General features: G+C 47.6%; 2 protein-coding genes across 4 annotated transcripts in view; one reads left to right on the top strand and one right to left on the bottom strand.

Moving 5' to 3' along the window:
• The window catches only part of FBXW8 (F-box and WD repeat domain containing 8), a 62930-nt gene extending 56089 nt beyond the window's left edge, over positions 1–6841 (top strand). The window contains exons 9-12 of one of the 2 annotated variants that reach the window (XR_013348038.1): positions 1575–1748; positions 4272–4388; positions 5102–5336; positions 6041–6841. Coding sequence is in view for 1 of the 2 variants with exons in the window: in XM_077834754.1 (XP_077690880.1) it covers positions 1575–1748; positions 4272–4388; positions 5102–5255 (445 nt within the window). In the remaining variant the exon portion in view is untranslated. Of the gene's footprint in view, positions 1–1574; positions 1749–4271; positions 4389–5101 lie in introns of both variants that reach the window. The other variant, XM_077834754.1, reaches the window with a different exon arrangement.
• A 3943-nt stretch (positions 6842–10784) lies between these two features.
• TESC (tescalcin) overlaps positions 10785–25172 on the bottom strand; it is a 30400-nt gene continuing 16012 nt past the window's right edge. The window contains exons 2-8 of one of the 2 annotated variants that reach the window (XM_077834945.1): positions 21440–21509; positions 14319–14399; positions 13454–13515; positions 13190–13251; positions 12987–13094; positions 11909–11956; positions 10785–11115 (exon numbers count right to left, since the gene is read on the bottom strand). In XM_077834945.1, the coding sequence (XP_077691071.1) occupies positions 11038–11115; positions 11909–11956; positions 12987–13094; positions 13190–13251; positions 13454–13515; positions 14319–14399; positions 21440–21509 (509 nt within the window). In that variant the 3' untranslated portion in view covers positions 10785–11037. Of the gene's footprint in view, positions 11116–11908; positions 11957–12986; positions 13095–13189; positions 13252–13453; positions 13594–14318; positions 14400–21439; positions 21510–25172 lie in introns of both variants that reach the window. The other variant, XM_077834944.1, reaches the window with a different exon arrangement.

Here is a 25172-nt window from a genome sequence, read left to right on the forward strand (position 1 = left end):
TGGAAACTTTATGGAACGATGGCCACGGATATGCCTTAGATAATCAAAATACTCCGTGTTTTCTAATGGATCCAGCAGTTGCAATCTCAGGTGTTCATCAAAAGCTCTGCTGCTCTGAATGTTGTTTGATCTCTGATGTGCTAAATTGAGGGGATGGCTTATTTGGGTGCTCAGTACTTCCTGAAAATCAGGACTTTTTAAGGTGTCTTAAATTGGGCAACCAACATCACTAGTCATTTTTTAAAATCTAGGCCAAAGATACATAAGAAGGCAGCTGTTCGGATGCTTGTGGATGGCTTTGTTTCAATGTTGCGTGTTAATCTAAGATTCCCTTGATTTTTCTCTTGGATGGTGTAACATTTGGTTCCTTGTCCTTTAGCTGCATCTTTGGTATTGTCCTGGGGTTTTTATGGACAATGCTTAGATACAAAGGAGACAGGTGTCATAGCAATACCCCAAATAGATTGTCATTTATGACTCACTGCATTGCTAGCAGTTCATGAGGCAAACAGATTATCTTCTGGACCAAAATTCTCCTTATGTTTCATTGTAATATTCACTTTACATAGTACGTGCAAAGAAACCAAGTTCCTAAAAGCTGGAAAGAGCCCTGATGAAAAATCTTTCAGCTGACAGTGGATATTGCACTGGGAAAATCCAGTGGTGCAAAAAGACCTACAGAAAATCTGCTGCTGATTCCATCAGTCATGTGTATGGCTATGTGCTGGTACAGTGACACTGAACTGAAGTAATTTTAAACACTACGTAGAAAAGAATTTCATGTTTGATGCTCTCTTTGCCATGAAAGGGGTATTTGAAATACCAGAGGAATTGCGAGGCAAGGATTAGCAATTTTTGTAGCCCAAGTTGGGAATGCATTGACTAGTGTTTAGTATTATATTAATTACTAATCCTTATAGGACAAATCTCCATTCTCAACAGTAGTATGTAATTTGTATTCTAGTAATTGAAAAGTAAGGCACATGTCTAACATGTTACATAGTTTTCAAATGAAGAAACCCTAACAGTTCCAATGGAATCACACCTTGGGGTAGATGCCAAAAGTCCTTTTGGAAAACAGATATAGTATTGGGCCTGGTCTGCTCTTAAAACTTAGGTTAATATATCTGTGGTACTCAGGGGTGTAAAAAATCTACATCCCTGAGCGACCCAGCTATGCTGACCTAACCCTAGGTGCAGATGCAGCTAGAATGGTGGAAGAATGCTACTGTTGCTCAGGGAGTTCCTATCATGATGCAAAAATTCCTTCTGTTGCCATAGTCTGCATCTGCACTATGGGGTTACCATGGCATAGCTATGGTATATAGTGCCCATAGTGTAGACATGGCCTTAGATAGCCAATAGAGCGATTGGTGGTTTTTAGCTGCTGATTTTATTGCACTTCTGCCTTTGCCAGTGAATTGCAGGCTCTTTAAAAGTATTCTGGTATGTTATAAGTGTAATGCAACTGTAATCAGTGTGCTAACATAATCCAAACAGTGTTTGCATTCTCAGGAGCTGCAGACCGGAGTGTAACAGCTGCCCCTCTCTGTTCTTGATTTCCATTTGTTCAGGGTCAGGGTATACGACCTCCGCAGAAGCAAATCTTTGTGCTCCCTCTATGCCCACCATTTGGGAGTATCTGCCGTGCAGATGGATGACTGGAAAATTGTCAGTGGAGGAGAGGAGGGTCTGGTCTGCGTGTGGGATCAGCGAATGGGCATCAAGCTATGGGAAATGCACGCCAGGTAACTTCATCTGCTCGAGGGGCTTTACTGCCATGACATTTCCAGATCCAGTGGACAGGCTGAGCTGGCATGTTTTCACTTTGGTCCTGAACATCCTATGCCTAAAGTTTCTGAGGACAGCACGATAGTTCTGTTAGTTTTCAGTCTCTAATGGAATCTGTGGTCTGCTCAGTTGGACTCTTAGATTAAAGAGGATTCCAAATGGTTAATTGTGTGTGTGTGTTCTCCACAATTTTCATGCAGGTTGTTGCTCATTTAATTTAAAGGAGCACTGATAAAACACAAACTTTTACTAGACCGAGGTCCTTTGAATAGGTTACTTCTAACACATCATTACTGCAATGAAGGTAATTTTTATGAATCTAATTTATTGTTCATGGTTTATTTTTTGCATTTCTCTCAGATTGGACAATAAATTGTAAATTTCACATGCTTCTCCTCCATAAAACCAGTGTTGCTGTGTATTGGCTTGAAACCACTCTAAAAGAGAAATGTTTTTGTTAGGGTTCGTCCTGGGGAAATTTCTTATACTGGTGTGTGGTGTTGACTTCTGGGAAAATTTCTTTTGTCTTGGCTTTTGTCAAATCTCACTTTACAAACCCTGAATTTCGGGCAGTTTTGGTTTACCAGTCTTTTGTCTGTTTTACTCTTCTGTTAACTGTTTGTACATCACCTCCTATGCCTTTGAGCGGTCAAAAGGGAAGGCTTGGTTTTAAAAAAGATTTATTAGACCAAAGAGATTGTTCCACTTTCAGGTGTGCACACGCTCCCTCCACCATATTCACATCCCTTTAAAAAGCAAAAATCAGAGGGCCAAAAATGATGCATCTGCACCAGCAGATTGACATACCCATAACTGTTTATGCTGACAGTACACAATGTTTTAATATGTTGGAAATGAAGACAGACCCCTTAGTTGCATGCACCAAATCTTGACGACTTCCTTAGGCAGTTCTTGTTCAGACAAAATTCCCATTTGATTAAAATTCTGCCCAAGCAAAGACCTCAGGATTTAGCCTTTTGTAAGTCTGAGAGTGATACCCTGCTATTATAAAATGAACAGATATATCCTAAATGTAATGACCCTTTCCCAAGGCTGAGGTGGATGAGACTAGGTATTTACTGTCTGGAGAGTTCAAGTCAGGCCATTGATGAAAACCAGGTGGTCCCCTTCTCTTTTGACCCCATGAGTTGTTAAGTTCTTTGTGATGCAGCTGATGCATTAGGGACATTATCGCATTGATTATCTTCCAATGCAACACTTAATGAGTATGTCAGGGAAGAGGGCGATTTTTATCTGATGGGCCTTTGGGGTGGAGGAGGAAACACAGCATATGACTGAAGTCATTAGATTTAGTAGTTATAAAATTATTAACCTGTGGATGAGCCAGAAAGGATAATCTAAATGAATAGTGCCAGGAGGCCCTTACTGAAAGGAAAGGCATTATTGGGAGTCTGTGTCCATAACCCACAGTCACAGGGGGGGGAAGCAGGAGGAAAAAACAAGCAGGGGAAATGATTTGTTGGTTTGGGAGATGACAGGAGACATAACAGGGCCAATGAGATAAGCTATTTTATCATCCTCTGGGATTGTCTCAAACTGAAAGAGTCCTGCCTTGATACGAGGATTCTGAGGTTGATATTTAAACTGTTCACAAGTGAAGGGAACGACGGAAGGGCCACGCAGCTTTGTATCACACAGTGGCTGTCTGAAGCAATCTCAGCTCGTGATTCCGATTGAGGTGTCACAAGGTGGTGGCTGTGAATACAGTTAGCTTTCTTGTCTCCATGTGTGGATGAGTGCATTCACAGAGCAAATGTGCTGCCTCGCAGCATTGCCTGCGATATGCTCTCGATTCCATCTGTGTTCTAGCAGTACGCCACTAGATGGCGCTAAAAGCTTCATTTTCATGCTTTCAACAGCTACAGTAGTACTTCAAAGTTGCGAACACCAGAGTTACGAACTGACCAGTCAACCACACGCCTCCTCTGGAACCGAAAGTACACAATCGTGCAACAGCAAAGACCAAAAAAAAAAGCAGAAAGTACAGTATTGTGTTAAACATAAACTAATAAAGAAAAGGAAAGCAGCATTTTTCTTCTTCATAGTAAAGTTTCAAAGCTGTATTAAGTCAATGTTCAGTTATAAACTTTTGAAAGAACAACCGTGATGTTTTGTTCCAAGTTACGAACACTTCAGAGTTATGAACAGCCTCCATTCCCGAGGTGTTTGTAGCTCTGAGGCTTTACTGTACTGCCTAGAAGAAATGAAAGTCTCGTTTCTCAGCCAAAGACAGGGTGCTGAGTTAGGTTTATCATTGGCTAACTTGATATAACAATTTGTGTGTTCCTATTAGATCATTATCCGATGAAGTGAGCTGTAGCCCACGAAAGCTTATGCTCAGATAAATTTGTTAGTCTTTAAGGTGCCACAAGTACTCCTTTTTTTTTTTTTTGGATCATTAGGTGTCTGATATGTGTGTAAGTGGATTCTCCCACCCAGTTCTGCTATTTATTTTCCAGACACCCAGTCCGTCATATTTGGTTCAATACTCACAGCCTCATCACAGCAAACATCCCAGATGAGAAGAACCCCCGTGGTGCCAGCATCATGGATGATGACCTGACAGCTCACCGTAGGTGAGTGAACAGGCTCTCGAGGGCAGAAGTTTCTGCATCTGAACACTCAGTGTTAAAGAGGAGTGGAGACAATATATCCGTTAAAAAACACCCCATACCAAACCAGCAACAAGATAGATGTGCAGCATTTAAAAGCAGATAAATCTTCCAAGCTGTTGGGAAACAATGTGCTCTCTGTTTGCCTCTGAACTCAAGAGTCTGTTTCCTCCTGAATAGGTGAACACACAAACTCCTGAAGCAGCATAGGGAATGCAGCTCCTTGTCTTGCTTTAAATGTTAGTGATGGCATTAGCTCCCAAATGGAAAATGCTGAAGCGTAAACCAAGGTCCTGGCATTTGCATATCAGTTCAATTTTCCCTTTCTGATTCCAAGTATCCAGCTATAATATACTGACTTTCCCTGTACCTGAATCAGATTAGATCATTTTAGGGCAGGTAACTGTTATATCTATATATTGCTAAAGTAAGAGAATCAAATTTCATCTTCAGGGCTTACAGCGAACACTGCAGGGGTCAGGAAAGGATTTCCTTTTATCTGCAGTACTGCACAAATGTTCATGGTGTACTGAGGCCTCCTTTGCTTTCTTGAAGCAACAGGTGTTGGCTGCTTCTGGAAGCAGGATACCAGACTTGTTGCAGTTGGTAAAGATTTGACTTTGCTTGTAACACAATTAGAAATGGCATGTTGTCCTCCTTGTTTGTTTTTTGCCCAGGCATCGAGGAATCATCTATGCCTATGAATTCTCAGTGGACCAGTTGGCTCGAGAGAGTGTCCTTCCTATTTGCCGCTCTTCCTATGATGAAGTGACTGGTTACAACTACAACATTAGCCTTGCTGTCCCCTATGACAACATTTTGGTAACTTAGGAATGGTTTTTCCTTGGTTTTCCGTGGTCCAGTCCCCTACCAACCAACATGGCGCAGAAAGGAAACTGGGAATCACAAGAGGTGATTACTAAAGATTGCATTGACTTGTTCCGACACATTTAGTGGCTCATTCTGAAAACTGAAGGCATATGAAAGAGCAGATTTTGAGGCTGTCCCCAAACGTATCACTCAAACATATTGATGATCCAGAATTACCTTTGAACCTTTGCTCCGTTCAGTGGAGATTGAAAAATGAGTGGGAGACTTAAACCTGGGGAAGTGGTCCATTCCCACTGCTCACAGGAAGAGTGTTGGTGACCTCACTCTCGTGGCAGATCAATGTGCCATGGTGAGGGAAAGGAGAGCCCTGAGTGGCAAAGTGAAGGAGAATTGATGCTTTCTCGACAGGATGATAAGGGCATACAGGAACTCAAGCATACACAGATGCTTGGTTGTCCTGAGAGAAAACAAGAACTGGGAAAAGGCCTGCTGCAGAGCCACAAGCTTGGGATCTCTTTCCTGCATAACAAGCTGCCAGTTCTTGTCTCCCTGTGTGTGCTGCAGGCAGGGCATGTCCCGCAATCTGCAACAGAACAAAGCACAATGCGCTCTGTAGGAGGCAGCTTGCTCTCATCCAGGCTGGAGCAGCTTGGAAGCTAAGCTGGCCATGCACCTCAGAATTATTCTTTTAAATATGTTTTAATTTTTAAAAATCTCAGAATCTGTACATTAAAGGTTCATAACTGTTTGTTATTGTAAGGACTTTCCTCCTTTATATATTTTAGGGTGGGCTAATCCCTGTGCACTGAGGTGAAAGGCTGTCATTCCCCTGGTCTCTGCTGTGCAGTGCCTTGTAACTGAACTGCAAATTCCACTGTATCTGAAGTCGTTTTGATTCCAGGTTGTCTCTAATAATGATTCTATGAACCTTCTTTTAATCACTGAGATAACATGATATTTGAGACTGATTGTGCCCATTTAGCAAAGTAGAGAGGACATAGCTGCCAAACTAGGTGATTACACAGGTTCTGTCTTGCATCCTCTGGGCATGATTAACTTATGTTGACTTCTTTGAATTGTACATGGCTGCATCTGACCCTTGATAAGAACAGTAGAACTATGGCCTTGTATACAGACAGAGGCTGCATTGATTTAACTAAAATTGGTTTAAAAAGTGATTTGGCTAAGCTGGTGCCAAGTCCTGCACGGCCATAACTTCCATCAGTGTAAAACTGGTGGTTATTGGTTTAGCTTGCACCTGTACCTTTCTCAGTGCAAGCTAAACCAACTTAAATCAGGTTTAAAATGGATTCAGTGTGTCTACATGTTTTCACTGGTTTAACAAAATGGGTTTAAAATCACTCCTTTAGTTAAATCAGCACAACTTTATGTATAGAGCAGGCTTAGCAAGTCTGTTTGTGAAATGGTTCTTTTTGGGCTGTCTCTTCACATAAAAATTAGCCACCCTGGATACTGAAACAGTCCCAGGGGAATCTCTCCTGCCTGAGAAAAGAAATCATTTACAATTATTTATTGTATTTGGCTTTTTATGTTTTCCATGACCCCCAATAAACTTCTGTGTGTTATTTGGTTGTAACAACCCTGTTACTTTTCTCTACCACGCTGCGCTAATGAAAGTGTGTAAGAAAAACTCCATCAAGCTGACCACATAATAAAATACAGTTTACATTTTCAAGAAGCCCTTGGTATTTCTGATCTCTGCAGCATAACTTAAGAATCCCTTCCACTTCAGAGAGGCCAGCTCCCTTCCTTCTGCTCTTTGGTTTACAGTGTGGGCATCTGATTTCGTTCAGGTGTGTAGCAGAAACCTGTTGAAGAACGTTTCTGCTATAACTAGGCTATTCATTAAATGGTCTAAGATGCCCCTGTCTTTATTCTAACATGAACGGGTGCGTGTGGCCAGATCACCCACCTCTTTGTTTGCCTCTGTCTCCCATAGAATACAATGTGTGACCTGTTGCTGTGCTGTGTAAACCTTTGCTCACCCTTACACCATGCTCTGACTCGCTTCACTACTCCTTAACTATGCCTCCTTGCCCCTAGGCAACTTTGTCCCTCCTTTGGTTGATAACTGAAGCATTTGCCACATTGTCCCAACCTGTTTCATAGCTTCTCCCTGGAATCCATCTTGACGTCTTTGCCTTCCTCCCCAGCCTTATCTAATTTGGTTTTTGTCTCACTTTATTGACTGAAGGGGTTGCTGAGTAGCTGTGAAAGAGATGCTCTGCATAGGAATTGTGAGTGTGTCCAGTGAAGAATCCCTGCTGTCTGATGAAATATCTCTGGCACCAGTTCACGTAGGACCAAACATGGGCTTAGTCCGTTATTGGGGGGGGTTTGCTCTGCTCTGCAATGGGCCCTTAATGCTGCTCCGGTTTTGCTGTTGTACATTGGGTGTGCTGGAGGGCTATCCCTTTAACAGGACTGATCCTATCTCTGTCATTCACTTACCAGACAGCGGATTCAGACTGATCTTTGTTAATTCCAGCTGTACTATATACCCAAATGCAAACTAGGATATTGCCAGTGTTAGAAAGTAGCCATGACAGGATATGAGTAATTAGCGCCTTTGCCTGAAAGGGAATGTCCTGCTCTGCTTTTCTGACTACAGTGCTATAAATGGACCTTGCGCTGTGCAGATGAAAGATGGTTTATTTTCACTAAGATCTGTTAGATGCAAACAGCCTCCCTGTGTTCCACCTGAGCAGGTGTTCAAAGAACGCGTGCTCCTGCAGCAATAACAGGTAACCACCTGGCCTTTACCAGGGCTAGGAACAACAGTGCACGTTTCTAGCGCATGAACCTGGCTGGGTGGGGAGTGTGAATCCCAGCACTGGTGCCTGGCAGGGACTTTCTGGAGCAGGAGCAGTACTTGAGGGGAGAGGGATCTCATCACTGCCTCTTCCAGAGGCAGAAACTCTATCCTCTCTGCTGGCTCCCTACTCACGCCTGGGACAAAGACAGGTAGATAATGAGGGATGAGATAATGAGGCATCGTTCTTTTTATCAAGGTGGCCTTTTGAAGGGGTGTTAAATGCAGGGAGCAGTAACAGGGATTGCACAATTTCCCAGAGAGCTGCCCAGACACAGGATCTGGAGGGGGCAGGGCGGCACTGGGGTAGCAGGTAACGGTACTGCTAAACCTGGTAGCAAAGATTGATCCTGATCTTTTTGCTGGGCTGCCCAGTCCTTGAATGGCCTCTTCGGGACTAGGGTTGTGGCCTTGTTGCAAAGTAGAGTCACAGGGCTGTTTCCCGAAGGATCAGGCTAGTTGTGATTAAGTGGGCCACAGCATGGGGGTAGTTATGGGGTAACGTAAATCAGTGAGGGGAGAAAGACTGGGCTGTGGGATCTCCAGGCATCTTTCTGTCACCATCCCTGAGGGCAGTGAGGGTCACTTGGTCCTGATGCCCAGGGATTCCCTGGAATTGGGCCGTGTTGTAAGGAAACAGGAGAGTGCTTGGTGCCGCAGGAGGAGAGGTGTCGCTCTCTTTCATGGAAGAGTCTCCAGCGGATGCCAGGGCCGAGCTTTTGAAGATACCCTAAGCTGAGTTCTGGTTCTCAGCCCCAGCCGGAAGGAAGGAAAGGGGTGGGGGTTGGGACTGCACAGCCTTGCATGCGCTTGGGGTAGGTGGTATGAGGGCACAGGCTTGTGGTACACAGCCCTTGTGGAGACGTCTCCTGAAAGCATGTGGATCTACACAGCCATGCCTTGAATAGTCCACATCTCCCCCTTGCATCACGGTTGGTCTGTTTGGGGTCTCTGTTGCCAGGAAAAGCTCTAAGCTCTAATAATTCCACAGTCCATGTGTACTCCAAGAGCTCCCTTACGTCAGTGTGAGTGGTTGGCACCTGCCTTGTGCTATGGGGAAGAAGAGGGGGAACGATAATATTCAAACACGCCCCAGAGCTTGTTTAAAATCCAGCATGCCCGCGGAGTGTCTCCTGCCGCCGTAGTGCTGGACAGGGCAAAACTTCTGTCGCTCGGGGGGGAGGGAGGGGGCACTTTTCACACCCCTGAGCAATGTAACATAGCAACTTAAGCTTAAGTGTAGACCTGCCCATAGAAACATGTGCCACCCCCCACCACGGCTGCTCCCGCACTAAGAACGCGCTCTCCAGTATCTTCAGGGTTCCCAGCACGCATTTGCTCACCCTTTAATTAAGGGCAAATCTCTGCTAGGCAACCAAACGTAACTGGGCCCTAAGGTGCTTGCTTAAGGCAGATCCGTGCACTAAACCATCTCTCGTGTACACCCACACACTGTGTGCTGGCATAAGGGTTTTATCCGCATGCAAGGGAGCTGCCCTGCCCAGCCCAGCAGTGGCACAAAAACGTTTTGGCTGAGGCCACTTGAATTCGGTTTGTGCCACATCTTTTGTAGAAAAACCTCCTTTCAAAAAAACCAATCTAGAGTTTCTAAAAATAGTATTTTTGCCCCTATTTTTCCTACCATAGGCTGCCTTGGTGACAGAAGTCCAAAGGAAGAACTATATATATTAATACCAGCCAAGAAGAAGATCTCAGTTTGCTTTTCTACACATAATATGGGGTTTAGATCTGCCAGGCCTAGAAATAAGTGAACATCTCAGTGGATATTGGATCTTAACCCCTTTCACTGGTAGAAAGTTTCCATTTCTGGGACCTGGGGTTGGCAAGATTTTAAATATGTCATTGTTCCATTGCCTATCTGCATCTGTGCACATTTAGAGATGGAAATATACAAATGAGAAGAAAAGGAAACTTTTTAGGGCAGGTGATTTTGTTTTTTAAATTGAGGTTATCATTTGTATTACGGCAGCACCTAGAGATGCCAACAAAGATATGAGCCACCCACTAGGCTGGATGCCATATAAATATTTTGTGAGAGATACTGCTTGCCCCCAAGAGCTTACCATGCAAACAGAGGGGAGTGGTTGCTTTAATCTGCTCAGCTGGTGGGAATGCCAGAAGCCCATTGGTTAGTGGGCAGAGGGTAGGTGAGTCAGATGGGCATGTGGGCATGATAAATTCAGTGTGTGGGTGTGTGTGTATTGGGGTGGGGTGGGGAGGTCATATGAGTCATAAGTTGAACGTGGGAGTCCTGCCCATCTGTACATTAGGTCTGAAGGGTAACAAAGGTCCAATCTAACTCATTTTCCTGTTACATTAAGCTTGGGTCCCTTTGTTCTGTTTTTTTTTTTTTTTGACTGCTGTTGTCAAAGATCCCGAAAGGACCAGTGTGAAAATTGCAAACAGAGGAAAAACCACTCCCCGCCCCCCAGCCACATGCTTGAGCATATCCTTGGCTGCAAGAGGGCAGGAGAGAATGATTTATTGCACTTGCAATGTGCGTGGAAACAGCAGCAGTTGCTTTCTAGTTGAGGATAACAGCTGCCTGTTATCCCCCCAAGAGCATCGCCTCCTTGTTGCTAACCTTGTCGCTCTGCAACAGGAGGCTCTAGAGAAGCTGCACTCCCAGGTTTCAGGTCACCCTGAAGGGGGAAAAACATTCCTTGGGCAGAGAGTAAAAAACAAAACTCTTATTTTATTATACAACGGAGTCAGCATTTAAGCCCCAGACATTTCTACGCAGCACAACGCAGCTCCTGTGGGAACACAGGGACCGCATAGGATTTAATCACACACACCGGTAGCAAAACGACAGATATCTGGTACCCAAAGCATGGACCTGTCATTGGAGATGGCTGGCCTGGCTCCTCTGCTCAAGGCTCCGCTCCCCTCTCCCTGCAGGTCAGTGGCACTGTGGACTGGCAGAGGTCAGTGGCAATGTGCAATAGGCTCCATGTTTAGAAAGCGGACGTGCATCTTGGTGTTGATGTCAATCCCCTGCCACATCTGGAATTGGAACAGGCAGGGTTAAATGCGATGGACGTCAGGGTCTTGGTCTTTTCCTGGCAATGGACTTGCCTGGGGGCTCCTAAGAGGCAGGAGCCCTTCTCATTCCTTCTACCCTGAGCTGGTCTGTCTAACACCCTCGCTGAATGGCCAAGGATGGTGCCACGCTGGTAATGGCTGAACGCTGCTACCACCTGGCAGCTCTACATGAAGCAAGTTGAGTGTCTCCGTCCAATTCATCTGGGGCCAGGGTCCACACCACAAACCACGGTCCCATCTGGCACCCCTAGCTGACAGCCTCTGTCAAGATCAAAGGGGCCTTGGAGACCGAGCGTCTCTCAGAAGTGAGCCCTTCAGAACAACACTGAGCACGCTGGCAGGAGACAGCGCACGGGAAACCTGCCCAGCCCACTGCCAGTGCTGCACTCCTGGAAGCTGTTACCACGTTGCTGGCAGCGTCTGGAGGGAAGAAAAGCCTGGGGCAGTCGTGGCTTTGCTACTAACAAAGGGAGGACAGGTGGCAGTGGGTAAACGAGGCCCCAGCCTTTGCAATAGCCCTGGGAGCCAGCCCAGCATGGGAACCAGCATCTTGGCACACTAGCTAAAGAGGATGAGGTGCTGCACACAGGTACCTTCCCCGTCACTGCAACCCCGAAACGGATTGGGCAGCAACGACTGCACAAGACCGGTTTGGGGAATGAATTCTCCTGCTGAATTCAGCCCGAGAGCTCCTCCCACCCCAACAAAGCTCCCTGTTTAAGTTAGTCTGAGCAACACAAAAGTCTTCACTAACCTTAAGGAAGTCTTCAAATGTGATTCCCTCGTACACCTGGTCTGGCTCCTAGGGTTTGGGAAGAGAGAGAGAATTAACTCCCCTCCAGCTCTGTTAATAGCACTGAAAAAATTGGAAAGAGATAGGGTTGTCTGGGCAGGGGTCGGGGAGTCAGGAGACCTGCCTCTTCCTCTCCTCATGCCTCCGTTTCCACACCCCTAAAACGCGGGTAATACCTAGCTACCTCTCACAGTGTTAGGGTGCAAAGGATTGTTATTAGATAAGACCAGGAAACCCCCCCCCAAGTGCAACCAGTTTGTTGTTGGCATGGGCTGCTCTATTTGTGAGGTGAGGCGAGGCTCCAAGACGAGCAGAGCTCGAGGAAAAGAACACAGCTGAAGCCATTGCCGGCGTTCTGCTCTGTCCCAAGACAATTGGCTGTCTGGGCACTGAGGCTGCCGGGACAATCAGACAATCATTGGCCCAGGGACGCCACGGCAAACAAGCAACTTAATACGGACGGCTGCGGCAGCGTCCCCTGCTTCGCAGCCCCAGCAACAAGTCTCAGTCCGCAGCAACAGCTGCCCATTTGATGCAGGCCAAAGGAACAGGCACCAAATGCCACCTCATTAGGACAGTGAAAGGGGACGAATAATTTGTTGTTCCTTTGGTGTTCAGGCCTCTGGACCTCTTAGCAAAGAAGGCTCGAGAGCTCCAGCCTTCAAGGCAGTGAGGCTGCAATGGGACGTAAGCACAAGCTGAAAGGGGCCTACGTGGAGACATGTCTATAGCCCAGTGGGGTTTGTCTGATGAATTTTGTGTGCACCCATTTTGCTGACGTGACCAGCTGCAATTGGGACCTGGCAGACAGCGAGGGGGGGGGGTAGCGATGGCTGCATGTGGTGCACCACATACGGCTCCGGAGTGCTCAGCCCAAAAGCAGCACAGTGCATGGGAGCAGAGTGCATGACACAGACCAGACGGGTCCTGTGCAGCGTGCTCGTCCACGGAGCAGCACCCGATTACACTGCAGGGCCTGGCATCCAGCGACACGTGGCGAAATATCTACACATCATTATACCACCCAAAGGGGTCCCACCATTTGTCCCACACAGATGCTGGCAGCCTCCATCATGGCACCATCCGCAATTGATCTCGCTGACTCCTTCTCCAGGTGGGGGTTCCTAGACAGCAGCTCTTCCACCACCTAGCGGGGAGCGGGAAGCAAGGCAGACTGTGTTAGGGGTGGCAATGGTTTTGGGAAAGGCTTCGGGAGAGGGGAAGGCTAGAACAATACGTTACTTTTCTGTATTCCAGCAGGGTGATCTTCCCATCGTTGTCCGAATCGTACATGTGAAAGAGAACTAGGAAACAAGGCACAGGAGAGTGACAGGCTCAGTCATCGGCTCCCATGGCTGATGGCCAAATCATAATCATGCACCCCAGAACCCAGAGGCTTACTGCAAATGTAAGGACATAGTGAAAGAGCTGGAGGAGTGGGGTGTCTGTGCAGCCCACCCTCGAAAACTGGGGAGCCCTGGGCCGGGGACTCTTAGGAAGTCTCACATTTTAGTTTCTCCTTCCGGAAGTGATCCAGCTGCTCTTCGTCCATGTTCATCTCAATAGGCCTGAAATAGGACATGATGGTCAGGAAGTCCTCAAAGTTGATCTCATCAGCTAACCCACTGGGCGCCTGCCGTAGGTTCCTGCAGAGGCCCGAGATGAAGAAGACAAGGTGAGAAATGACAGATCGGACGGCGACGAAGCTACTGGCAGTGAGCATTCAGCTAGCACGTGTCGCTCCATCACAAATCAGAGATGAGAGATGCGGCCTATTAGATCTTCTCCAGCCATGCCACCCTGGTCACTGTAGGATTGCTCCCTGCTCTCTGTTTGCTCGTGTTTTGCGCAGTCTAACATTACATGTGTGTGACACAGAGGCCCACGGGGGCTTCACCGCTCTGGGTTAGCCACTGGGTTAGCACCCTGGATGCTTCTGCGCTGTGCAGCTTTGGCTCGGCATCCTGGCACTGGCAGTCGGCTCACAGCACAGTGACCTCACCCCGGCTTCCCCCATTCTGGATACTCCTGACAGGGTGACACCAACAGCCCCGAGTCTCCCCAAAATCCTCACCCGTGCAGTGCTCAGCCCCCCCTCACTGCAGCACTCGCAAAACCTTCTCCAGTTCGCTGCTCCCGTAAAACAACAGAACACAGCACTCGCCAGTTAGTTTGGCTGAGGGTTTTGCCCTCCAGTTGGCAACCCGAGATTGAAATGATACCAAGGAGAAGGAAATGAGACAGAGGTTACAAATGAACAAAAGCCACTCAGCTTTGCTTGAGGGCCTGTTATAGTTTAAACTCAGTGAAAGAGGATACACACACAGTTACATCAAACCTCTCGGCTAGCTGCCAGGGCTGCTTGTCTTACCTCTTGTCGAAAAAGGCACGGACAATTTTCGACCTAATTGGATTGAACTCCAGGTCGGGGATCCTGTCAAAACTCTCCTTGCTGTAAAGAAAACAGAGACAGCAACAAAGGGTGGATGAAGCTGAGCAGAAGGGAAAACAGGGACTTCAATTACTGCTCTAAGACACCTGGGGTTGGGGCACAAAAGGGGCTCTCGTCCCATGACGAGCTCAAGACTGTTTGGTCACAGATTACTACACGCTAGCCATTTTCCACTTTCCAAAGCACAAAAGCTTCATCAGATTCATCCCTGCCACGGGCCTGGCTTCATTACATTGATTAACCAGCAGTGCACAGGGATGTAGGAGACCATCACACAGGGACAATGCAACCCCCAAAACTGAAAGAGGCCCATACCAGTCACGCACAGCTGTGTGCTAACAGGGACTGCCAAACCTGCCCGTTCTGTGAAGCTGCTCTGAGCTGTGCCTTCAATTAAAAAAAATTTCAAAAGCTCCCATCTCAGAAGTTCTCTCACTGCTGGAGGATCTATTATTTTAATCCTTCTGGTAACAGGGCATTTACTCAGCGCATGCCAAGCATTGCCCACACATCCTCGCGTATCATTCAGATTACTCAGCTCAGTGCGAGCAGAAAGAGCTTAGCACTGAGCAGCATCCCGCCTAGCAGAGCTGCAGATCCTTCCACCCCACGAGGCATTAATAGCCAGTCTATTTGTAGTCCATTCAGGAAAGGATGGGAGGAAATAGTGTCTTCCTGTGTTACTTTCATTGATGCTGCATTTCGCAGTTCTTGTTCTGTTGCGGCTCACGTTATGTTGCTTTCTCCATTTGGCTGCTTTCCCAATCGCTCGGCTTTTGTTTTGGCTCTTCTCTAGCACTATACTCCCTGGTAATAGCATGGGCCATACAAAGGGTGTCTATCAATACTACGCGTTATGGAAGCAGGGCTAGCTCAGCATTGCTAGGTCATGCTACTTGCTAATTTTTTTATAAAGCCACAACTCCTGGAGTCATGTGATCATATAGAAAGGCTTTTTAAAAGATTCTAACCCTCGTTGCAGAAAAAAACTTGAAAACCTGAACCCTAAAATCACCGATTCCAGAAAGCAAATTAAAAGAACTAATATGTACTTTTTCCTCAAGCTCATGATTTTGCGGGGCCTGACTCATAACTTTTAGTGCTCTGAGTTGGTGGGGGGTGATTCTGCCAACTCCATCACCTCCTTCCTGAATCTGCAAGTATGCACCACTGGCAGGGAGAACCAGGGAGTAACAGCCTTTCCGGGGAAATGCTGCTTCCCTTCGTGCTTTGCATTCTCCTGCAGGTGTCACCCCCTGCTTCGTGCTCAGGGAGCAAAGGCTGGCCCAGAGGTGGCTCAGGTGCACTGGGGCAGAGATGTGCGTGCCCCACAGGAGTGAACAGGCCCACGCATCATCCCTAGCGATAACATCTGCAATTTTCTTACCCGCTGTAACAAGCGCTCACTGTTACGACACGGTTGGAGATCTGCACGCTCTGAGAATCTCACAGCACGATGGGGCAGAGGGAGAGTTGGCTATTTATGGAGACAGGGAGCTCTCTGAATCAGTCCCTATCTGCCTGAGAAACAGACCTTTAATCGAAATGTTTTCTTCGTGCTACTGGGGGAACGGAAGTAGCTTTGCAAAATTTGCCACCTCCTCCCAGCTTTCCATTCAGCGCCGGACATGGAACGTGTCTTCGGCAGCTGAGCCTTCAGTAGGAAGGACTTGAATTAAATCACTTGGAAACCTCTTGGCAGTCACCGCTACTAAAGGAAAACGACGGTGCAAACCCCAGCTGGGGCTGGCGAGGCAGGTGCAAACTTGCCAGCACAAACTGTCTCAAGAAAGGAATGAATAAGTGGCAAGGCGCTGGGCGCAAGTGGGGGCTGGGGATCAGGTCTCCCACGTGACAGAAATGGAGACTGAGTTGGACACTGTATGTGGTCCGGCCAGCGAGGGTGAGTTCTTGTATATTAGGTTACTAGAGTCTCCTGTAGACTGTGTTGTTCTGTGTTGTACTGGCGGGTGGTGGAATGGTTGTTCTAGGCCTGCAAGGCTTAAATTCAATGGCACTGTGCAGCGAGGGGAACCAATGGCTCCCAGCTCGGAACACCCCTGGAAGGGCAGTTACAGAAGAGTGGTCTAGCGTCAGGCTCCAGGCCCAAGTGACACAGCTACTTGGCCAGGCTGGGGGCCTGGAGACCAAAACGTCACTGCACAGTGAAAAGCCCTTGGAGGAGGAGAAGTTGGGGTGAGGGGGAGAGGGAAGATCATCAGTTGCCAGAGGCTCTCCAGGGAGCTGTAAGGGAGATGCTCTGAGGAAGAGTCTCTAGGGAGCTAGGTTTCAGAGTAGCAGCCGTGTTAGTCTGTATCCATAAAAAGAAAAGGAGGACTTGTGGCACCTTAGAGACTAACAAATTAATTAGACACCCAGTTGGCGGGGCAGCATAGCATCGGTTTGTGGGATAGGTTCTCTCGGACACCCTGGTATTCTGAATAAAGGATACTTGGCTCTAAGGAGGCAGTTTGTCACTGCCTAGAGGGAACAGGACTGCGGGGTCTGAGCCTCACACTTGGCAGCAGGAGACTGCAACCCAGGGCCCATATAGAGCGGGAGAGTCACATTATCCCACCCGGGGCCAGATGGCGGCTCATGGCTTGAGACCCGGGTGGGGCTGCACTCGACAAGACGCCGAGGGGTACTGCGACATCCCGCTCTGATCACTAACCCACCTTCTTGCCGCTTCTCAGTGCTTGTCTTGGGGGTTCCTAAGCTGGGCAATGGAGGGAGACTGCAGGGAGGAGAGCCATGCAGGGCATTGGCAGTGGGAAGACGCTGATCCACCTGCTGCTCCAGGGGGACAGGCTGCACCAACAAACTCCCCTCCCCACTCCCCGCAGAATGAGTCATCTGGCCAGCGACTGCAAGGGCAGTGCTGGGCCTCTCAGTAAGGAATGGGTGTCACCTTCATGTCAGCCCCTAGCATCCCTGACAAAGCCCTGGCTGGGATGATTTAATTGGGGATGGGTCCTGCTTTGAGCAGGGGGTTGGACTAGATGACCTCCTGAGGTCCCTTCCAACCCTGATAGTCTATGATTCTGTGATCCCATAGCCCATGCTCGGCTGCAGTGACACTGGTTTTAATGAGCCTGTTGCATGCTCCCCAGGACAAAGCAGGGGTCACTGCCAACGCACCAGTGGACGCGCAGACATTTGCATTGTGCTGGGGGTGGCAGATTTCCTTTGTCAGTCACTGTGACAGCTGCTGTTTGTTTTCTCTCTCTTGAAGGCGGGGGGAGGGGGGGAGGAGAAGAGTGACAGACAGATTATGCAAAGCAGGTTCCTGTGCGTCTCTGTCGTCTGCCCTGGCACCTGCCGGACAGACAGCTTCCACCACACAGCGGTGACTGTGCTGCGACTGAGAGGTCATCCTGCCGCTCCGCTCGGGGCAGGCGGGGCCGACTCATGGCAGGGCCAGGGGGAGCCTGACGTGGCTGGTTACTGAGAGAAACTCACTGTGGAATGAGCAGCTTTACTCAGTGTGGCCAGTCCCCCTTGGAGGGACACAGCACGAGCCCTGCTGGCCCTGCCGCCGGGGGGCTCCTGGCAAGCCCAGCATGGCTAGCTGGAAGGGCTCAGACTGCGGTGGGGAATCCAGCTGGGACACGTGATGAGTTTCAGGTACTGGACTTGGCCAGGAACTCCATTCAACCAACAAGGGACTGGAGGACTTCAACCAGAGAGCCCTGGGATGCTCAGGTGTAGGTTACAGTTCTGTAGCTATGGGGAACAGTGGGGTTTTTCCCCCATGCCCTGGATAACACGTAGCATTGAATCGTCCCTCCACCTTCACCCTCACCAAAGTGGCAGGAGTAAACATCCCCGTTCCTAGCTGGTAGCTTCCGATTCCCCACCGCTATCCCTGGGCCTCCGGCCACCCCGCCCCACCCCACTGGCCGGTGCTCCCCATCTTGTACCATCAATTTCAGAAATGTCGCTAGTGGCCAGGGCAGGGAACGGGGCTGCTCGTGAAGCCCTCAGCCATTCTAGAGCTCGGACACGTAGAGCTTTGGGGCAGGGCTCCAAGATCGTTCCCATCTCAAGGGCCTGATCCTCTCACTGCTTTGCATCCTCTGGAGTCATTTGCATCTGGGCAAGGGGGGTGGGAGCTAGACAAGCAGGATATCAGAACCCTCCTCTCTTTTGCCCTGGTGATAGCAATTAATACCCACTTCCCACAGGTGGTGCCCCACGCTGGGAGGCAGCGGGGAAGCAGGCCATGTGTCTGGCTGGAGGTAGGGGAGGGCCTCTCTGCAGACTCCATGCTTCCTTATTCTCCCCCCCTCCCCACCTGGGAAATATTTCTGGAGGCTCCATCACTCCCTTCCTCCCACACATCATTTACAGAAGCGACTTCTCAGCTCCTTTCAGCCATGCAGGGGAATATGCCTCTTCCTTTGTAGGGTCTCCCCTCTGGCATTCTGCAGCCTCAAATGCTAGTGAAAGCTGATCGCACATACAAATCCCCACCCATATTCAGCAGGCCATGTTCTCGGGGGCACCAGGAGTTCCTCTGTGCTGCTTCACTTACAAAATAATCTCAGGGTTCTGGTGCCTGAAACAGTAATGAATGGCCAAGAATTGCCGGGCAGCCGTCGATTGATCTAAGCCTCCTCTCCTCACCAGGTTCTGGCCCTGCATGAACAGGAGCAATTACAGTGATCCAGGAAGAATGGGGTCCTTTCAGGCTTAACAGAGTGAGGCCAGTTCCTTTTATGCCGCTACATCTTTTCTCCGTACTGTGACTTAGTCTCTTCCGCCTTCTTGCGGCATTTTGCATTTTGTTTGATAAGTGGCTGCGCTCAGAGATAAACATCTGGATGTGTGTAAAACAAGCTTCCTCAGAAAAACCCCCACTGCCTGCTAGAGCCAAATCTTATTAACAACAGGAACAGGAAATTTATGAGCACGAAATATCCCCATTGGATAAAGTCACTTACGGGAGTCAGAGAACCTGTTACAACAACAGGAAATGGAGAGCAGATTTCTCATGGTCCCCTCCCCCGGTTCTTTTTCTGCCCTCTCTGATACTCACTGCTTTGACATTCCTTGTACTGCCATAGGGCATATGCGAGGAAGGAGTGTCATCGTAACTCTGTGTTTTTAGAATTTGGCTCCAATGTCTACCAGCCAGCCTCAAAGAACCCCACACAACATTCAGACAGCGGTTTCTGATCCCAAAGCACGTGCACGCAAACCCATCGTTTTTGTTCAAAATTTCCTATCAACATATTTCACTTTTTTGATGAAAAACAAAACTGAAAAACAAGAACATCTTGCTACTCAAAAAACAAACAAATAAATAAAAACGTTTTCCAAAAACATTGGGACTTTTGGTAAAAAAAAATTGGTTTTGTAAAACTGAACATTTTCGTTTCCAGGGTTTTTTTAATATGAATTTTAGACAAAAAGTTATTTTGTGCTGGGGAAACTAGGGCTGTTGATTAATTGCAGTTAACTCATGATTAACTCAAAAAAATTAATCACGATTAATCACAGTTTTAATCACACTCTTAAACAACAGAATACCAATTGAAATGTATTAAATATTTTTGGATGTTTTTCTACCTTTTTTGAATATAACAATTTCAATTACAACACAGAACACAAAGTGTACAGTGCTCACTTTATTATTTTTATTACAAATATTTGCACTGTAAAAATGATAAACAAAAGAAATAGTAATTTTCATTTCACCTTATACAAGCACTGTAGTGCAATCTCTTTATCATGAAAGAGCAGCTTCCAAATTTAGATTTTTTTTTTTTGGTTACATAACTACACTCAAAAACATAACAATGTAAAACTTTAGAGCCTACAAGTCCACTCAGTCCTACTTCTTGTTCAGCCAATCACTAAGAGAAACAAGTCCTATGGAATGGTGGTTGAAGCATGAAGGGACATATGAATCTTTTGCACAAATGGCACGTAAATATCTTGCAATGCCGGCTACAAAAGTGCCATGCAAACGCCAGTTTTCACTTTCAAATGACATTGTAAACAAGAATCGGGCAGCATTATCTTCTGCAAATGTAAACAAACTTGTTTGTCTGAGTGATTGGCTGAACAAGAAGTAGGACTGAGTGGACTTGCAGGCTCTAAATTTTTACATTGTTTTGTTTTTGAGTGCAGTTATGTAACCAAAAAAAAAATCTACATTTGTAAGTTGCACTTTCATGATAAAGAGATTGCACTCCAGTACTTGTATCAGGTGAACTGAAAAATAATATTTCTTTTTTTACAATGCAAATATTTTAAAAATAAATATAAAATGAGCACTCTGCACTTTGTATTCTGTGTTGCAATCAAAATCAAAATATTTGAAAATGCAGAAAACATCCAAAAATATTTAAATTAATGATACGCTATTATTGTTTAACAGCATGCTTAACTGTGTGATTAATCACAATAATTTTTTTAATTGTGTGATTAATTGTGACTAACTTTTTTAATCGCTTGACAGCCCTAGTTTCAACATAATTTTTAGCAGCTGAGCTGAGGAATGCAGCCACCTCTGGAAACAGGGCTGATGTTTAACAGCATATAATGACAATACACAGCAGTCTAGGAAAGAAAGTAAAGACAAAGGAACCATTGGCAGCTGAAACTACAAGCAGATTTTAGTTAACTCTCCAGATTGGGATTCAACCACCGACTTGTAAAAAATGCCATGGGATCCTTAGTGACCAGAAAAAGGTCAGGACCTTTGTTTGAAACTCTAATTCCAAGAAAGGGATGCCCCTTCCAGCAGCCTAGCCCCCTTGGCACTATGCTGTGGTAACCATTCCCTTTGGAGTCAGAGATGGTCTCTTCCTGGCAAACAGATTACGCTCACTTTCTCCCTCTCTGGGCAGTTTCAAGAACCAATCACCTGTAATGCATGGTATTGATATAATCCAGGTAGTGCTCCACAGGGCTCTGTAATCCCAGACGGAGACAGAGCAAGAGCACACGTGCACGGTAAAGGAATGAGTTTATAAACAACAACCCAGCCAGGGCAATAAACAAAGGATACAGAAATAAAAGCACCCTACCGGATGGTTGGCTGGTCCCCACTTATCTGCCTGAATCTCCGGTGAAGGTGCTCAATTTGTTCCAAAGTGACTGGGAAGAGAGAAGAGAAAGATCATTTGTCACTAACCTCTCCTGCCACAGCAGATGAGGTCTCCGCATAGGGCTCCCACGCTCTGCCAGACCTTCCCTAGGGGAAGCAGCAATGCACTGGAAGAGGATCATGGGGACTGAAAAAGGGTCTCATTCCTCCTGTGGCTGCTTCTCATCCATCCCTGCTAAACATTCCCAGGACTTCTGACAAGCACCATATTTTTGGCCTTCAGAGAAAGCTCCCTCTGGAGAGGATACGCCTGGCTGCCCTGGAAAGTCTCCATCACGTCACACACCTGGAGCACTGTGTGAGGGTCAGTATATGTTTACTCCCTGGTAAAAGGCAGGTGGCCCTTAGTAAACAAACGTGTTAAGTGGGGTTCTCTCTCCCCTTGGCTCCTAACCAAGCGTCTTGTCTCGATGGGCAGTCCCCATTCCTTCCCTGCGCCTCTCTGCTGCATGCACTCCCAACAGGGGACATTTTTGTGGCATTGTTTGCAGCACATCCCTGCGGAGAAGCGGGCAGTCTGCGGCACGGTGCTGTGGCTGCAGGGAACGGTGTTAACCAGGGGTTTGCGTCTGGGGACTCGCCAATGACCAGCCCAGTAGAAAGCCTGGTCAAGGGAAATCTTACTCCAGGGGACAGCACAGCTAGTGTGTCCCCACCAGGGAAAGTGAAAATCAATTTGTGCATCGGGGCTTCATGGTGACTAGCGTAGGCAGTGCTGTTGTAACCGTGTCAGTCCCAGGATATTAGAGAGACGAGGTGGGGGCGGTAATAGCTGGCAAATAATGGACATAGATACACTTAGGCCTGGTCTACACCAGACACTTAGGCTGACCCTGCTGCATCACTGAGAGATGCATTTAAACCAAACTGGCACAGACACTGCAGGGGCGACGGAAGAATTCTTCTGGCCAGCTAGCGACCACCTCTCAACGGGGCGGATTTACTGCTGCAACGGAAAAGCCCCTTCCCCCCCTGTAGCAGGCGTCTACATTACAGTGCTAGACTGGCGAAGCTGCAGCCGTGCCGTTTCAGCACTTCCAGACAAGGGTCAAAGGTCCAAGCAGCTCTTCGGAAAGTTGCATGTTGGTGCAACAGAGTAGTGGGGATGAGGAGCTTCCTTAAGAGGAGACATTGGACTCGGCTAAATAATTCAGCTCTGTTACAGCTCCAGTGACTTCCTTGAAAAAATCTGACCCATTAGGGCTACTTTATTTGGAAAGCAGCAGAGGGGATGCATGGCAAAGATATCAAATGGTGTTGGTGGATACGGCAGCATGGACTTGTGGTTAGAATGCAGGACTGGTTTCAGGAGACCTAGCTTCTATTTCCAGCACTGCCACTGGCTCCCTCTGTGGCCTTATGCATGTCACTTAACCTCTCTGCAGCTCTGTTTCCCCATCCATAAATCAGGTGAGTATCATTACCTGCTTATCTCAGAAGGGTCTGTGGGGACTGACTGTTTAGTGTTTGTAAACTGCTTTGAACATGTGAAGTACTACATGAGCCAAGTACTCATGGTATGGGAAAAGGCCCAGAACAATGCTGGCTATTCCACATCCGCTAGAGCTGCGTTGCTTCAGAGGGGTAGCTGTGTTAGTTTAGATCTGTAAAAGTGGCAAAGAGTCCTGTGGCACCTTATAGACTAACAGACATATTGGAGCATGAGCTTTCGTGGGTGAATACCCACTTCGTCAGATGCATCTGACGAAGTGGGTATTCACCCACGAAAGCTCATGCTCCAATACATCTGTTCGTCTATAAGGTGCCACAGGACTCTTTGCCACTTTTATAGCTGCATTGTAGCATGTAGAATTGTAGGTGTAGAATTATTATTTATTGAAAGCTACCCACAGTATGAGATGGTCCCTGTCCCCAAGGAATTTATAATGTACGGTCCTGATCCTGCAATCTGAGCCACTCAAGCAAACTCCTAATGCCCTGGTGGCCCATTAGCAAAAGCTAAAGTTAGCTTGCAGTAAGATTTTAGCCCCAGACAATACAGCTGAGATACAAAGTGCTGAGGTGAGAATCTGGTCTCTAAGTGATACAGAGTTGTCTCTTCCTCCCTCCCCCCAGTCATGTAGCTTATATTTGGGGAATTACCCCTAAGAGGGGTCAGTGACACAAGTGCACTGTTGCTGATTAAAAATAAAACATTAAAAAATAAATAAAGGTAGTCAATCAGGCCTTCCTGTTTACTTCAAGATTAGGAGGGGGCTCTATGAAATTCAAAAGCAATATATTTGAGAGAGAAAAGGGAAAGTTTTTGGACTATGACTTTCAGAAGTAACTATAAATTTTGGATGCCAATTTGAGACACCTTAAATGGACCTGATCTTCAGAAAGCACTGAGCAGCTCCCTTGTCTGGAAATCAGGCCCCTGCACTGTAACGTGGCCCCCAAACATGGAGGTATCCAAAGAGACTGGTCACTTTTGAAAATCTTTGCCTAGACCGGGGTGGGCAAACTTTTTGGCCTGAGGGCCACATTGGGTTTCCAAAACTGTATGGAGGGCTGGTTAGGGGAGGCTGTGTCTCCCCAAACAGCCAGGCATGGCCCAGCCCCCACCTTCTATCTGACCCCCCACCCCACCCCACCACTTCTCGCCCCCTGACAGCTCCCCCGGGACCCCTGCCCCATCCAGCCACCCCTTCTCCCTGTCCCCTGACCGCCTCCGGAACCTCTGCCCCTGACTGCCCCCCGTTGCCCCATCCAACCCCCCCTCCTTCCTGACTGCCCCCCGGGACCCCTGCCCCCATTCAACCCCCCTGTTCCCCGCCCTCTGACTGCCCCTACCCCAATCCATGCCCCCGCCCCCTGACCACCACCCCGAACTCCCCTGCCCTCTATCCAGCCCCCACTGGCCCCTGCCCCCTTATCATGCTGCCTGGAGCACCGGAGCTCAGGACAGGAGGGCTGTAGGTTGCCCACGTCCGACCTAGACACTCCATCAGCCTAGAAGTTGTAATTATGCTACCTTGGATAAAATTAAGAGCCATCGATTCTCCTGCTTCAAATCATGACGGTGATCACCAGCTGGGCTCAATTCCCCCCTCCTCCCCTACCCCTGGAATAATAATGGGCATCGTAGTGGCATATTATACATTCTGAAGTATCTGCCGCTGGCTAATAGATGGTACCAAGCTAGACAGACCACTGCTCTGCTGCAGTGTGGCAAAGTTTACCTCCCCATGGTGGAGAAAGACAATGTCGCGGCATATGAAGACTATTTGGGTACAATAATTCAGTTGTCCCACGAGTTAATACTTATGGGTACATGCTGTAACTGCATTGGCTGTGCACGGGTGCTGGCTGGGGGCAGCTCATGCAGGGAGAACAGCAACTCTGATGTTTACCCCTAACTATAGAGAGCTTACAAGTAACGATACTATCTTACTCAGAAACTCAGCGCCCGGGAGTGAACGCCATTCCAGTCATTGGCCCACACAACCATTCATCTGTGAACCTCAAGGAGATTTACGAGCACTGATTAAGCCTTGCACACCTCACAGGAAGTGGGAATTATCCCCGTTTTATCGATGGGGAAGCTGAGACAAGAGCTGGATGGCGACTTGCACAACATCACACTGCAAGTCTGACAGAGCCCTGGACAGACTTCAGCCTCCCACTCCAGTGCTCTAAGCTCTAGGCAT

This window comes from Eretmochelys imbricata, chromosome 15 (genome assembly GCF_965152235.1).
Source record: "Eretmochelys imbricata isolate rEreImb1 chromosome 15, rEreImb1.hap1, whole genome shotgun sequence".
NCBI lineage: Eukaryota > Metazoa > Chordata > Testudines > Cheloniidae > Eretmochelys > Eretmochelys imbricata.